Source organism: Anopheles maculipalpis, chromosome 3RL (assembly GCF_943734695.1).
Source record: "Anopheles maculipalpis chromosome 3RL, idAnoMacuDA_375_x, whole genome shotgun sequence".
Taxonomy (NCBI): Eukaryota; Metazoa; Arthropoda; class Insecta; order Diptera; family Culicidae; genus Anopheles; species Anopheles maculipalpis.
The window spans coordinates 83,701,878-83,718,734 of NC_064872.1; the positions used below are offsets into that span (position 1 = coordinate 83,701,878).

The 16,857-nt window shown below is 39.7% G+C and overlaps 3 protein-coding genes across 4 annotated transcripts in view; 2 read left to right on the top strand and 1 right to left on the bottom strand.

Annotated features, from left to right (window-relative positions):
- LOC126562538 (ribosome biogenesis regulatory protein homolog) overlaps positions 1–16,857 on the top strand; it is a 416,320-nt gene that overhangs the window by 352,880 nt on the left and 46,583 nt on the right. The gene's annotated exons all lie outside the window — the stretch shown is intronic.
- The window catches only part of LOC126561880 (ras-interacting protein RIP3-like), a 437,929-nt gene that overhangs the window by 333,816 nt on the left and 87,256 nt on the right, over positions 1–16,857 (bottom strand). The gene's annotated exons all lie outside the window — the stretch shown is intronic.
- The window catches only part of LOC126562905 (MIT domain-containing protein 1), a 458,992-nt gene continuing 452,771 nt past the window's right edge, over positions 10,637–16,857 (top strand). The window contains exons 1-3 of one of the 2 annotated variants that reach the window (XM_050219504.1): positions 10,637–10,825; positions 10,913–11,351; positions 11,453–11,639. In XM_050219504.1, the coding sequence (XP_050075461.1) occupies positions 10,696–10,825; positions 10,913–11,351; positions 11,453–11,609 (726 nt within the window). In that variant the 5' untranslated portion in view covers positions 10,637–10,695 and the 3' untranslated portion in view covers positions 11,610–11,639. Of the gene's footprint in view, positions 10,826–10,912; positions 11,352–11,452; positions 11,661–16,857 lie in introns of those variants that run through there. The other variant, XM_050219503.1, reaches the window with a different exon arrangement.

Consider the following 16,857-nt stretch of genomic DNA (forward strand, 5'->3'; position numbering starts at 1 on the left):
ATTTTCAACCTAAACAATACACATTGTGGCTTGTGCTCTTAACCCATTCGTTTTTGAGTTTCTTGAGCTCATTTTATACATACCACTTTGCCTTAGCGTAAAACGACCAAAAAACTCGACCCCGTTGAAATTGTTCTTGTCTAACGACCGCCAGTCAGGCTGCGATCGACAGCGCGTGGAAAGGATCTCATCGCAAGCGGAATTGAATTCGTTTCGAATGTTGGCTATTGTTTCGCTTCGCTAGGCACGCGAAAAGCTTAGGCTTAGCGGTTGATTGTAATTGTGCGACCGGTGGCAAACTGAAACCTGACTGTCACCACCAATCGGTTGACCATTGTGTGGATTTCGGAATTTGTTGTGAGTGTTTTGGGACAGGTTAAAATTATTTAAGAGCAGTACGTTTGGTGGTAAGTGAAAAATAGTTCACCGGTGTATGCTTGAATCGGTTTGAAATGTTTGAAATTGACAGATGTGCAGCAGTTTTATCTAGTCTTGTCTATCCTTATTTCAATCGGTCTCTAGAAAGATTTATCCAAGGCTAGGAGAAAGGTTCGCAAGAGGAAGATTCGTTGACCACCAAGTAGAACACATGGGTTGGAATCTCTTCTATGTAATAGAACCTCACCAAAGGTTCTAAAGGACCTAAAACTTCAAAACACCTGGCATGACGAATGATGACAAAGACCGTTTAGAACGTTAATGGCTTGTATATACTAAGCCTAAGACCTAAGACGGTCATAGCTCACAGTGTCTTCTGTTTAAAAATGTTTGGCCCTTTGGGACTAATCTGATTCAGATTAAAATGATGACACACTTCAGATCGTTCTCTTTTACGCAGGCCTGGCTTACTACTAAGTAAGAAATGTTATGTTTTAAGACTTATTTGATGGTTTAACTTAAGATATTTTTGTTTGTTTCATTTTTCTCCTTTCGTTTTATCCTTCCTACTCGTTATTTTTATACTTACCTTCATTAAAGTACCTACTTTTATAAGCTGTTTGATTTTATTTTGTTTTTATTGAATTTTGTCTGAAGTTTTCATTAGTTTTCTCATATTTCTCTTCCATTTCGCACTTTAGCGAACTAATTTTCAGCGATAAATTAGCAATTTTCTCAGCTGATATGAACAACATCGTTAGTAAATCATGATTTCTACTCCAGAACAACACACCGAACCCTCCAAACCATTTACAGTGCCAGATTTCCTACAACCTACAGCGTCGATTAAACGCTCAAATCTAATGCGCACTATCAACTAGTGCGAATTACTGAAAGATTACGCTGCAAAACAACAAACGAAGGAAAACGAACTGCTCTAACACCAGCCGTTAAAGTTTGTAGTAAGAATTGTTTCTTCATTTTTCATCTTTATGCTACGGCGAAGTAAAAAGTTTCCCAAAACTTCATCATCAAACTATTACCACCGTAAAGGCGTCCAGTTTTCACACAGCTTTGCACTCCTGAAAGGACGGCGTGGCGTCGACGGCCACGGTGGTCTAAATATTTTCAGTTTCTTCGCGTTTCTTGCCCACTTTCACTATAATTGCTACTTTTTGCTTTCTCCAAAACCATATACCACCACCATGGATAACGCTGTTAACTCCCGCAAGAAGATAGCGACAACGGGCTCATCTCGTGCTGTGTGTGTTTTTGTTTTTACTTTTTGAAGAGGCTCCAGACTTTAATTACGGCGCCCTAAAACTTTCAATTCCAGAGGCTTGTTTCAGACGCCACCCCAAACCCCATCACTTTTTTATTTTAAATGAAACTCTCGTGTGCGAAACGAGAAAGAAAAAGAGTAAAATTTTAAAGAAACTTCCAGCAACTCCACTTCGTCTTCGTACACAGTGTGATGAACTATAAAACCAGGGAAAGGAGGCAGTTGTTGGTCGACACTGCCCAACCGAATGTGGCCTCGTCGAGAACTTCGGAGCTCGAGCTCTGGTTGGAGAATTTCTTTCGCCGTTGGTTGGTTACTTTCGGTTGGGGTTGCGAATAAAGCAAGCGCAACTTCCATATATCACTCAGAGAGCCGTAAAGAGACCGAATGTCACAGCAAGAAAGCCATAAAGAATAGTTAGAAAGTGTATTTTATTTAGCGTAGGTTATTAAATGAACGAAAGCAACCTCTTTTGGGGGTTTTATCTTAAAGCTTACAGGCGAAAAAAGGGTCTTCAATAAAAGCTAATTGGTATCATGTTTAAGAACACTTTCGAAACAAATTAGACGATATTCAACATTCAATTTGCTTAAATATTTTAACTATATTTAAAATTTTCTTACGATCTATGATCTCATCCCTTTACAAACTTTCGCTTCTGTGCTTAACGTCTTCAAACTCATCACAAACACGTTAACAGAACCGCTCGAGGCTTTTTACAAGTGCTCCCAGGAGCAGCATTAAAAAGATTTCCTTCTTTTCTCGGCGGTACACTAGACTCAACTACTATGTCCTTAACGAAGAAGGAGCTATGCACATAGTGTCATATAAAAACACCGCCAAAAAGGTAAAAATGCAACGTTAAAAGTTGCACTCTAGCTTGAAATTAAAATGTTCGTGTCACCGCACAAGAATCGCTGTTGGTACTGTCCACGTTGTACGTTGTACTCAATCTCAAATCACAGTAAATATTTTACAAAACCCAAAAGCAACCATTTTACACGCTCGTAATTGCAAGCAGGAACATTTACTATACTAGCACTAGACACGATACGCAATGGCAAACCTTTTAAATCCCATCTCAATAACAATGTCGAATGCAATCGTTTTTTTTTCACTCGAAAACGCGTCCAACATCCAGCATTGAAATGGAACGGAACCAACGAAAAAAGCTCTTCTAATCTGCCGGAAAAGTGTAAAGCTTTGGGTGATTTTTCGTACCATCCTGGTTGGCGTTGGTCGGTGGTAGTAAGATAGATGTAATCCGGCATTTCTCGAACCGGTGGCCAACGCCCCACTTTTGCCAGTCTCGTGTTGTCTTTGTGTCCAGCGCTTAAACAAGGCAAACACGATCCGGTGAGAGATTGAATTCCGTTACTGCGGCCGAATGGGAAAATTGATAGCGTTAAGTAGAAGCCAAAACTGGGTAGAAAAAATCTTTTACACAGAAGAACTTATCGCATGCTACACTGTAAGGTTATAAACTAGCATACTCTTGGCTTGACACTTTGCTTTTCCACCGTTGTGTTGGGATGATGTTGATTGCATCACAACCGTGTAAGGATTATGGGTGCACAGGATTGACGATGGCTTTGTAATTTAGCAGTTTTCTGTCAATAATTCTTTTATAAACCTTCAAAACAAAGCAATGCGCTTTTACATAAAAATTTCCAGCAATGCCAAATTAATCTTTTTTTTTTTTCATCACAAAATCTTAAAACAAAACCTGTTAAACCTTCCACAAAAAAGTCGTACATTTCCCTTCCCTTGTTTGTTGCTGTTAGGAAGGATTTTCTGCTTCAATATAAAAATCCTCACGGGAATGATTGCAACAAACAAAAAAAAAAGAAAGCACCAAAGTAAGTGGAAAGATTTTCTCCCATTCATCTCTTAACCTTCTCCCTTATCATGTGCGAGTGCTCTGTGCTCTAGTGTGCAATGTGATAGCCTCGTACGAAGGGTGGCAAAATGAGAAATGATGTCTTCGTTTACCCTTTCACTTTTACCACTTTTATTTGCCCAATCCACCCACCCACAACCCACCCGGGTACGTGAAAAGGAGGTGGTGATAAGACAACACACCCACACACACACATATATAAAAGAGAAAAGGGACAAAAATGAAACGTACCAACCACTAACCGTGGATGGCCGTTCATTGCAGTTGCCACCGGAAGTGGAGCACATATCACACATGAGTTTTGTTTTTTGGATTAGCTTTTTCTTTGTTTATTCTAGTTTTAAACATTTTTTTCACCTTTTTTTTCTTCTCATTCGTTTGTACTTTGCTACCGTTTTCACGCCCACTTGGGGGGGGGGGGGGGGGGAATACATTGTTCCCTCTGGTGAGGTGAAAAAAATTGCACCAGGGCAAAAGTTTTAGAAGGTTTGTTGGTGGATTGTAGACGGGATAAATCTGGAAACTCAAAGAAAATGACAAAAAAAAATCTTAGAAGTCATCTTAGAACTTGGTTGTTAAATGCAGTACAATTCATGTTCTAAATATTATTTTTCAAAAGTAAAAAATAAATTTCAAAATATTTATTGCTTGATGTCTGATTTTTAATATAGTTTAAATTGATCTTTTCCTAATTTTATCTAGTGTTACATCTCATAAATGCACTTCCTAGTCTAAATATTGAAATTGTGTATTATTTTTGTTCTCTACTGTACCGTGTAAGATGAACAAGTCTGTCCCCATCAGATTGACCGTAAAAACCGAAGAAGAACAACCACACTAAGTATAATAAATCCCTTGGCACTTTCTAGCATATTATAGCAAAATTTTCAACACAAATTTTAATGATAATACACAGCCCGTACCTGACAACACTAGACAACGCCGAAAACATGGTTCCGATCGTGAGTCAATTCAACCTGTCGGAAGCGAACCATACACCACAGGCAACGTAGCGCATTTGGTACAGGTCGAACATACGAACAATTTCAGGAGCTACTGCTGTACTTTGTGCCAAGGAGATGGACGCAACAACATTTCGATTAAGATTCTTTTGGAGATTATGTTACATAAGAAGGAGTCTACATGCAGTGAAAGGTTATGCCTGAGAACAGATGCGTCCTGTACGCCTCAAACAGTATCCTTTTTGGTACTGAGAACCTTTTAATACAGCTGCTAGAGTGAGTTGTTACAAGCAACAGAAAACAACCAAAGCTAGAAAGCCAGTGAAGAGTACCACCATGGGAGGCCAATGGCCCTTTGGGAACAATTTTATCTCCATCCAGACACCACCATACTGGGCCATTTAGGTGGAGTACTTCCCACACACACACACACACACGCACATACTTGCCTTTGTACTGATACGGGTAGGTTTTCTTATACCCGGCCAAGAAATCTGTCCGATATGTGAATCTCGCATACCTTTTAGCAGGAGATAATGTACGGATTGATAAAAGATTGATTGATTGATACAGCGCAGTACTTGTTGTCAATGCGGGTTTGCCAGCGAAGAAGCCGATCGAAAAGCTGCCCGCGAACGAGGGTTCTATTCTTGGCTTGTCAGCGATGATAAATTGGTGATTGGTCCTGATTGGCACGGCCTTTTTATCGACAAATATCTACACACGTGAAAATGTTTGCGGTTTGGGTGAGGCCGAAAATTACGTGTAGGATTTAATTCATTCTGGCAGCGGACAACAATGGCAACAAATGTCCTTTGACCAGGATGAGTCGCTCAAGCATCTACTTGAGGATCAATAGTGCAGGCCGAGATTATGCATAATTTCGGACTTTTATCACAAGAGGAAAGTAAAATCTTATCTTAAACCATAATCAATCAGGCTTTTGAAGCATTATTGAAGCATTTTTTATGTTTATAAAATGTGTTTCAAACCATTAGATCGAAAATTCACATTTGATTTCCTTCTTCACATTAGCAAGCATTAGAATCTTCTGTCATTGTCCTCTCTTTCCATTTGAATCGTAGAGACAATCTAATCCAACTTTCTAAATAAACAGATAATCCATTTTACTTTATGCCGCAAATGGTAACATTGTATTGAACACTAAATTACTGAACGACGCCATAATGTTCCTCTGTGACAATACACCATCGCGGTTGAACTACAATCTGGAAAGGAAAAACCGTAAACACACGACTATAGTACCCGGTACAATCCATCTATTTATCTAATGAATTACTTAGCTAGATGTTATCCCATTGCTTCTCTAAAAAAGATCATCCGGTACAAGATTGGTGTCCCATGCTCTCTGCCATGGCTCATCAATTTTCCTCATCGTCCTCCTGTCGTTATCTAGTGTTGTTGCTCACTAGTAAAGTTAAAGCACGATATATCGTTTAACTATCCAAGGAAGGATGAAACAGTCAATGAGCGAAAAAAATATCAATACTAACCACAAACTGGAGAAGGGTTCATGCCTTCAGTTTCAATACAGTAATACTATAGTAAAATGATATTGCATATTTAAAGTGAAAAACTGTAGTACAATAACTAACATACAACGGTTGAAACAAGATTACAATCCTTTTTACTCTATTTCTTTTCGAACTTTCGCCCTTAACTGAAAAATTCAAATGGGATTTTAAGCCTGTTCAGTTGTATTTCGCATATTTAGGTAGTAATATTATAATGATCCGTACATTTCTTCCGTCACAATTAAACAATCTTCAGTCTCCATGCTTGAAGATTTTGCTGCCAACATTCTTCGTACTAATAGAATGAAGATGAATTTCAATCCAACTCAACAAATGTCCTAACATATCCTGTCCACCATCTGACAGATCGATGGACAATTAAAAGATACAGCAGCCACATGAATAAGAACGCAGTGAACACATCGTCCTCCCTAAACCAGCATCCCAACTGATCCACTTTCGCTACATGACACAAAATCACATCACAAAATCCGTTTTCCCCCGGTAGTTTACCGCACACAACGTCCGAGATCATTGATACGCCGCGACGCACTTCCGTACGCATACACTTATTTCAATCTTTCGCAATCGGGACGAATATGGCATCTCCGTAAACAGCACACAGCATAAGCGTCGTACACAATCTACGACAAATGTCCTACAAGTTTGGTTGGGCGATACAACCGGCCGCTTGTCGGTTGCGAGCATTTCGAGTGTCGCCAAAGTACCTCCAAAAACGGACGGGACGGAAAGCCCGAGCTGCAGAGTGAGCTACAGGAGGCTTAGGGGGTAAATCCGCAAAATATTGTCCCTCGTTGTCCATGAATCCTTGCCGAGCAGCGATTCCACACGACGCGAACGCGATAGGATACGCAGCTAGATGTTATCAGACGCCTTCCCTTGGTTGCTCCATACTGGTCACTATCACCGCACGCTAAGGGCATGAAAATCCTAACGGCCCGCAAAGGATATTCGGCTATTCGGTGTAGCAATCCTTCCAGCAGCCATCACGTCTAGTGTGTGTGTGTGTGGATGCGATGAAGCGACGACCAGTACCAACAGGGAGAAGGGATTGTGTCACGGATAATGCCAACTGGATGAAATGGTATATAGGGGAAACATACGGAGGAGAGGGGAAAAAATGGCTACTCGTACATCCCGAGAACGGATTACGATTTAACGCACGACGGTGGTTACACCAATAACGCCGCTTTTGCCTTTTTCGTGTCGCCAGTGCCGACAGTTTGTGCTGCTCGTAAGATGCTGTCTCGTCCTCGTCCCTCCCCCCTACAACGAACGACCGCAAGAGAAAAAGGATGGAATTTGTTTAATTTAATTAGTGGCCAGAAGCATTCCTTGGATATTAAAGCCTCTCGGTTAGTATTAGCAATAAATTATAAGCTTGTTGTCGTACATCGGCTGTTCGGATGTGTGAGGAGCTTGTGAGGCCGCTGGGTAAGCTGGGAAAGGGAGCGCAGCAGCCCATAATGTTTGTGTGACCGTCGTACTCCGGGGATGGGGATGGATGCCGTCGATGTTTTGATAACAACTTAATTAATAATCTGGAAGTGAATTTGAAGGAATGACCTTGTTTATCTTTGGGCCATTTGTTGCCCTACCCACCCTTTTTCTTGGCGGCTACAAATTGTTTAGGCCTTGACCGGGAAAGGGATGACATCTTATAGCGTCTTGTGTAGCTTTGTGTATGCGTGTTTGTGTCGCCGGGACACAGCAGCAAAATAATAAATACGGCTTCAGCTCAAGCTTTCCAGAGTTTGGACGGTGGTCAAGCATTTTCTACATTCCGGTGGAATGAAACTCTCAAGAAAAATCTTTCACCCGAATGGGTCACTTTTAGGAGTGTAAGGTTTTGGGAGAGACATTTAACAAATCACATAAAACAAGCCGTGATGGGGGTTGGAAGGGTAGCGATTGTTGCCGGAAATAAAGGACCTCAAGGGTTAAGGGTTGTACATTTGTTCGATGAGAATTGTTTAATTTCGGATGTTATTATTCACTACATGTTAAGTGAAGGCTTGAAGGCAAGCGCGATTTGCGCATAATTGTACAAAAATGAAGGTACAAACATTAACACAGTTCAAGAAAGGAACGTCGTCGCAAGTTTACTCAAAATAGCTTGTAAGAGCTTAGCTTGTAGCATTATTTATGCAAAGATATATTTCACCAGGCACATAAGCGAAAAAAGAAATCCCTTTCCAACGTCTTTTGAAATCTTTTCGAAACCTAGAGCATCCTCAATTCGAGTCATCCATCACTACCGTGATGGATCGTTGCTTTTCAGACTCTCTCCTCCAGAGCGTCTAATCCGAATCCCAAACCCTAGCTCATCGGCAGATTGAGCCGCGAACCAGCCACGCTTTCTCACCACTCCTATATTCATATATTACCGAAAACGATGTGCCAATCATCCCCGAAACTCTACAATAGTTCCACCGGCCAGTGATGATGCTCCCATTGTCCGTGCCCATGACGTAAAATACATTCATTACCTGCCCTAAGTCGTTTGAAATCGTTGTCAATAGAGCTGGCTAGAATTCTAGTTTTCGGGAAAGAAAAGCACAGAAAGGTATCACACTATATAAATAGGAAACGCCCCGCAATCTTTGCCAACGCGATTGCACTGACGTAACCGCAACGGTGGACAACGCCCAGCAAGAGCCAGCAGCAGCAGCAGCAATAGCGTCCGCAGCAATAGCGTCCGCAGCAATACAACTCAATTTACAGCTGCAAAATGAATCGTCCGGTGCCAGAGTTCGTCAAAATCAATTTATCACCATCGAAAAAGGCCTAGACACAAGACCCAGGGCACCAAAAATACAAAACATTAGTGGGCTTTTCGAGTGGGGCCGAGTTGTATAAAATGTTAGCAGCGGCAACAAGAGAGAGAAAAAAAAGGAAAACCTACCGGACCACCAGAACCGTGGCCACTTTATCGGAACCTTTCCATCAAATGGACCGTAGCGGCATTGTTCGGGGAAAAAGGATTTTCTTTCAAGTGTAAATTAATCATTCTGCCATCCTGCCGACCGGCCAGCTCTTCGCTATTCGATGTCTTAAACCTCACGTTCCGTTGTTTCCCCACCCGGGCAGCCTTTCTTAACTCGGTTGCATCTTTTTCGATAACTGGCTAAGGGTTAGTCGGTCTTTGAAATGAACCAATACACGCAAACAACAACAGAACAGATGAGGGGGAGAAAACACATCATTCTCATCCCACCCATGAGAAATTGAATCCTCTTTATTATCACTGGCCAAAAATTACCATTTTACTCGCATACCGAAATGGTCAGTCCCGACACGAATCACACCTCCGCACAAAAAATTATTGAATAAAAAAGATATTACTCAATATCTTGCCTGCACCCCCGACACCGCACGGAGTCGATACCGATTCCTTTGTCGCCTCGGGAAGGTTTATCGGGCAAATGCTTCCACTTTCGGGTCATAGTGACAAAGGAAAGGGACGCAAAAAGCTTCGATCACTCCCCATACCGGGTACGCAAAACAGTAATAAAATTCGACGGTTTCCCAAAACATGGAACATCCTTCACTTTTCAAAAAAAAATCCTCCATGAAAAACCCAATTGGCGATGTGTGCCGTGAGTTGTGAGGTGAAATTGGGATGGAGGCCGGGTTCGGAAAAGGCCAATCGGATGCAAACAAATGAGAAGCAAAAAAGTTTCCCGAAACCATTTTACCGTTTCCGTGTCTGGGGGTCTTAAAAATAAGTCATTTTTTATTTCCTCTCCCGCAATCACACTCTCTTGGTCCGCAATTACCTTTTCTTGAAAGCGAGATGACAAAGAAGAAACGAAGGGAGGTAGCAAGACGCAAGGACAAGGATCGTCGACATGCCTTGCGTCGCGGCACTGAACCATGGTGGAAAGGATGTTTGTGATTCTTGTTTTTATTCGGATTTTTTTTACTCAAAAAGATAATGCACTTCTCGATGTCCTTTTCCTTATCGGATGGGTAGCAACGGATAGAAGGCCTTAATTTATGTTAGCATGCTTCACCTTCCAAGAAAGATTGTGCATGCCATGAAAGTGATTCCAACGAATTCGAATGACTCAAACGAGGTTTGGCTATTTTACTGGGCAACTACTGATTTTAAAAAGGATATAAGCTTTAAATAGATCCTCACCAAATTGGATAAAATAGAAGTAAAATAACATTAAACGACCAGGGTTTTGCAATTTTACCTTCTCTCTAAAGTTTGTCAAAACCAATTGTTGCTATCCAATGTAACGCTCTTTTTTTCCTGAATATCATACCAAATCAAATTCAACAGCTTCAGTACACAATCCACGGAACAACAAAACAACCCCCTGAATCAACAAACCGCCGTAGAAACGCATGCGTCATTTTCTTCCCTAGCACGTGCTTGCTTCCCCATCACCAACGAACTCGGCGCAAATTTGAATTGTACCCACAACGCTACTGCTCGACTTTTTCGATCACTTTTGACAGCTGCTCGAAACGGTCATTCCGTCAAACGAATCAGCTGTGTTTATTTACATACAGTTTGCGAAGTGAAAGTTTTGCCGTGCTGTTTGTTATGCGGGAACATCTGCTTTGTTTAATTGTAAAAGTGAATAAAAAACGAAAACAACCAGCATGGCCACATCACAGATGATGGCCGTAACGCTGCTTACGAGAGCCATCGAGTACGATGTGGTTGGTCGTAAGCTGGAAGCGCTGAAGCTGTACGAAGATGGCATCGAATCGCTGCTGAAAGAATCGAAAGGTGACGCATCTAACAAACAGTCGCCCATATGAATCATCCTAACGTCTGTCCGGGTGTCTGTCCCGCTGGTGTGCTACATTATTGCAGCTGAAACGGACCCGAAACGGAAGCAACACTTTCAGGCCAAAATTCTCGAATACATGAACCGAGCCGAACAGGTGAAGGAGCTGGTAACGCGCTGGAAGAGTAAAGGTGTGATTAGTGATAAAATTCACATCGTTGAAGGCGCAACGGGGTATGGATATGGTAGAATTTTTGGCAAATATTTCAACGACGATGTACGCGAAATTCTGATCGAGGAACCGTACGTACGCGATCACTACCAAATCTGTAATTTTTTAATGTTTTGCGAGCTAGCGGTTAGTAGCTGTCGGAACGTTAAGTATATACAGCTGCTGACGGTGAAGGACACCAAAAACAACAACGAGCAAGGTCGCGCATTTGACACGCTAAAGGAAAGCTTAAGCAAACATGCAGTAAAGTTTGTGGTCGAATTTTCCGAACACATGCACGATCGGCAAGTGATGTAAGTTGATTTCCTTTCACCTTTTAATTATAGCCAAGACGTACAAAATTTAATTTTGGCCGTTTTATTGGCACACACACTCTCTCTTTCGTTATTCATAGACTTAGCAACGGCTACGTCATTAAGATTGGCCGTGGGCTGAACTACTTCAAACCATCCCCGAGCCGGTACTGTCTTGGTGCATTCGACTACCAATTCCGGGAGTGCCGGGAAACGAACGTGGACGTGTTTTACTGTCCGGAGAATAATAAATCATGACTCGAAGCAGACGCATCGGAAATTTGATGAGTATAAGCCAAAACAAAAAAGCGACAAATAAAGCACACAAATAAACAAACGGCCACTGTCCCCATGCTGTGTGTTTTGTACACGTTGTTATATCACTCTCTTTCGGTCTTTACCATATTATATTCGTACACACGCGTTTTGAAGGTTTTTACGTTTTATTACGCAGCATCTCCACACGTGAGACACCACGTCAGAACAGGAATCAAGAGGCCGTTCCCCACCACGTGCACACTTATATAGGCTATGTGAGTTCCCCGCTTGGGAACTCCCTAACTAGTGAGAGTTTTCTAACTTAACGAATCTACTTACAGTGACTACCTAACTTAACGCTACAACACGCCTAATCTTTTTTTTTTTTTTTTTTTTTTTTTTTTTTTTTTTTTATACATGCCATTCCTTGATCCTATTCTTATGAACTACATCGGGTTTTCCGTTATCCTCTATGATTACGTTTTCACCTTTATCTTCTAATACTGAATAAGGACCGCTGTATGGTGTTTCCAATTTCTTTATATTTTCCCCTCGGATTACTACCTGAGTGCCTGGTTGAAATATTTTCTGTTTTGTTCTTTCGTCATAATATTCTTTGCTTTTAACCTTATTTTGTATTAGACGCTTTCTTACTTCCTCATGCGCTATTTTCAATTTTAGCCCTAACACGGTTGCGTAATTGTCTAGATCGTATTGTGCTCTATTGACTTTTTCGTTTATTACGTTAGATGGTATGTTCGCTTGCCTTCCATACATAAGATAAAATGGAGTATAACCTGTAGCAGTGTGTACGGTGTTATTATAGGCAAACTCGTAGAAGTTTACCCATTCGTGCCAGTCTAACGCTTTCTTATCACTATATATTCTTAGAAAATTTCCTAGTTGTTTATGCGTGTTTTCTAGGGCTCCTACTGTTTCGTGATGATAGGCTGTGGATTGGAGTTTTTCTATTTTCAATAGTTTACATATCTCGGTAAATAGCGTTGAGATGAATTCTGTGCCTCTGTCTGTACAAATACTTTCTGGCACTCCGTATTTAAGGATAACTTTCTCTACTAAAGCTTTTGCGACTGTTTCAGTTCTTTTATTTTTTATTGGCGTGGCTGTTACAAACTTGGTTAAGTCGCATTGTGTTGTTAAAATATATTCAAAACCATGTGAATTTACTAATGGACCTACGAGATCAATAAATATCTTTTCCATGCTTGTTTTTGCAGTATCTGTTATTTTAAGAGGTATTTTTTGTGGCTTATTTGGTTTGTTTAATTGGCATTGTTTGCATTTGGCTATCATATCTTTTACATCCTTATTAATTCCTGGCCATGTATATCTTTGTTTAATTGTATTAACAGTCCGATGAAAACCTGCGTGTCCTGCAGTCGGTAAAGTGTGATAATCATTCATTATAATCAGTTTCTTTGTTTTTTCATGATTTCCCAATACTTTCACATTTTCGTTGAGTACAATTATCTCTGGCATTCCCTTCTCATTGAGGGTTTTTAATTGTTCCATAAATTTGTTCGTAGCTTCATCTCGTTTCTTTATCACCAAATACGTTTTATTCTTCAATGATTTAATAAAAGCTTTTATTCTAACTATTATTCCTCGTAAGTAAACAATAGTATTGAATTTTGGCAAAATAATTTTTTCTTTTAGAATAACAAGATCTTTTACGTTAGGGCAAAACTGCAGCTCAATATAGTTTACTTTAGATACTGCTGAATCATTATCGTTTTGGCAAGTATCGTTGCTATCAGTTTTGGATCTTGTGGAAATTAACACTTCTTCCTGTGCATTAATTGCTTTCAGATCAGATAGTGGTAATCTAGATAAAGTGTCTGCTATTAGGTTTTCAGTTCCTTTTTTATAACAAACAGTAAAGTTGTACTCTTCTAGTGCAAGTCGAAATTTGGTTAAACGGCTTGAAGGATTGTTCATTGTGAAGAGATAGACTAACGGTCTATGATCTGTAAAAATATTGAAATGCCTTCCATAAAGGTATGGGCGGTAATGCTTAACGGACCACACTATGGCTAGCAACTCTTTTTCAATAGTTGCATAATTTAGTTCGGCTTTGTTAAGGGCTCTACTAGCAAAAGAAATTGGCTTTCCATTTTGGTTACTCAAAACTGCACCTATAGCACTATTAGAGGCATCTGTGTGTAAAACAAAAGTATTATTTTTACTGAAATCGGGAAAATCTAAAACTGGAGGGTTAACAAAGTGTTCTTTGAGTTTATCAAATGCGGCCTGGCAAGTGGTTGTCCATTCAAAAGGAATTCCTTTTCGTGTAAGGCGGTTTAAAGGCATGCATATTGCGGCAAAGTCTTTTATATGCTTTCTATAATAATTAGCAAAAGCTACAAAACGTTTCACTTCATCGGAAGATGTTGGGGGTTGCCATTCGTTGATGCATCTTAATTTTTGTGGATCTGGTTTTATCCCTTCTGCCGAAATATAATGTCCCAAGTATATTAACTCTTTTTTTAAAAAATGACATTTTTCTGGGTTTAATTTGAGGTTCACTTGTCGCAATCTCTCAAATACATCTAATAAATTTTTGTTATGTTCCTGCATGTTTTTACCAAATACGACGATGTCATCTAAGTAGATGAGGCATTGCTCTGCGTTTAAACCTGACATAGCCACTGTCATCATTCTTGAGAATGTAGATGGACTTATTTTTAATCCCATTGGTAACCTTGTCATCTGGTATTGACCAGTTGGGGTCGTAAAGGCGGTAATTGGTCGATCTTGTTTCCTTAACTTGCACTGATAGTACCCTTGTGACAAATCTAGATGCGAAAAATATTTCGATCCAGACAAGGTATCTATGACTTCATCAATATTCGGTAGAGGGAACTTATCATCCTGCAATACTGTGTTTACTTTGCGATAATCAATTACAAGTCTCCATTTCTTTTGATCAGTACTAGTCTTTTTGGGAACCAATAATATTGGACTGTTCCATTCCGACTGTGTTGCTTCAATGGTTTTGTTTTTTAACATTTTACGAATTTGAGCATCAACCTCTTCTTTTTGTGCATATGGTAGCCTGTAGGGTTTTGCATATATAGGCATTGTATTATTTCTTATTTTCAAAGAAGCTTCGTAAACTGTAGTGGTGCTCAATTTATCATTCTGCAAACAGAAGATGTCATTATATTTGAGACAAATCTTAGCAATTGCACTTTTATCGTCTTCGTGTAAATGTGATAAATCCAGTTCTTTTAACAATTGGTTTGCATGACCGGTATCGTGTTGAGGAGTTTTTATTTCTAAGATGTTAAAATCTGAGGCAGGTTTAATCGTTGGTTGCAGTTGGGCTATAGTTACAGATTTATTTTGGAAGTTTGCAATGCGTATTGGTAATTTACCATTTTGAGGATTGGCAATTGTATTCGCTATGAATACATTCGGTTGGATTGTTTCATTAAGTACTACACAAGAATCAGTTTGTGAAGTATCAATGTAAGTAACAAATTCCGTCCTAGCTGGGATTACTAAACATGTTGGCCTATGGTTGACATTACAGGTCAAACTCATATTTTCAAAATTTAGATTCGCTTTATGTTTTTTCAAAAAGTTGACTCCTAATAGTCCTACTATGTGGGATGGAAGTGTATTTATGACATGGAACATGATAGGAAAGTTGTGAGAATCAGCAAAAATGTTCGTTTTAATACAACCTAAAGATTTGGTAGGGCCGTTGATTCCGTAAATATTTAATACAATGGTTTTATCTATGATGGTTTGCTTGGGGACATAGTTTGCGTTTAATACACAACAAGTAGCTCCTGTATCAATGACAAGATCGCGGTAAACTCCGAAAATATTAAATTTTGCTTTAACGCCCGTATCGAATTGTAATTTAACGAAATAAATTAGCTATTTCATTTTGCTCTTCAGTTGAGTTTTGAACCATATCGTTACAGTTCTCATAAAGGTCAGCATTTCCCAAATGCACTCTGTTGCTGTGATTGTTTCGCCCAGTGGATGTTGGGGTTGGCGTTCGCTGTTGAATTTGATGATGATTCCTGCTCCCATATCCACGTTGATTATTATTTGCAAAATTTCGTGGTTGGTTTTCATAACCTTGATGAGCAGAATATCGTTGAAATGTTCTACCTCTATATGATGGGTTGTATGATTGCCTTGGGTAGCGCGAATTTTGGAAGCGTTTCGTATAACGTCTTGGTTGATGAGGGGTTTGATACCAAAAGGCTGTTGATTTCTCTGTAATTGGTTCACATTCCAAAGCATCTGATATTGCTTTGCTTAGCGTAAGCGGATTGCGAGCTTGTAAGAAAAATCTTGTACTGGATTCGTTTAACCCTTGTATAAACGCACGCACTACAATCGGGTTCACAATGCTGTGTGCGGCAAATTCAGTAGCAAAAGTTCCTACAGACACATGGGCTGCAGCTAATTTGGCAGCCATTATTTCTAACTCTTTGCCAAATTCAGAAATGGTTTTTGAGCCTTGATTTAATGCGGTCAACTCTTTTTCTACAGCTAGCGGCGTTAAGTGCACGCTAAATCGTGTACGAAGAAGTGAGAAAGCTTCTTTTATAGTACATGCTGTGTCTATGACTCCATGAGCAATTCCAATCAATGTGGTTTTCATAAACTTAATGATATCCACTTCTGGTACTCCTTCAGCATAGTCTAACAGAAGTTCAACACTTTCAATGTATGCATTTAATAGGGTATTTGAACCATCGAAAGGCTTTACCAGTTTTAGTGCTAGATTTATATCCAACTTAGTTGTCATTGTATGTGGTTTTCTGTTGGTTGCGTTTGTAGTTGTTTTAATTGCAGGGATACTAGCAGCTTGGTTCGTGCTGGTATTATTTACAGGGGTACTAATAGTTTTGTTTCTAGTGGATCTATTTGCAGGTGTACTAGCAGTTTTAGTCGCTTTTTTCATTTAGTAAAAGTAGGTTAACTAGTAGAGCGTGTAACAGTATGAGCCGATAATATGTATGGAGGAACAAGAAAATGTAATAGCTATTGAAATACCATTTGAAATGAATATAATTGCTAAAGATCACTGTACTCAAATTTTTTTTTTTTTATATGTGTATATTATTATTATTTTTTTTTCAACGAATATTGGGAATATGTGAAAAATCATAGAATTAAAGAAGACCCATCACGGTCGAGTGATTATATTATTTGCTTTCGAAAAGACCACGAGGTTTCATCCGACTATCAAACACAATTA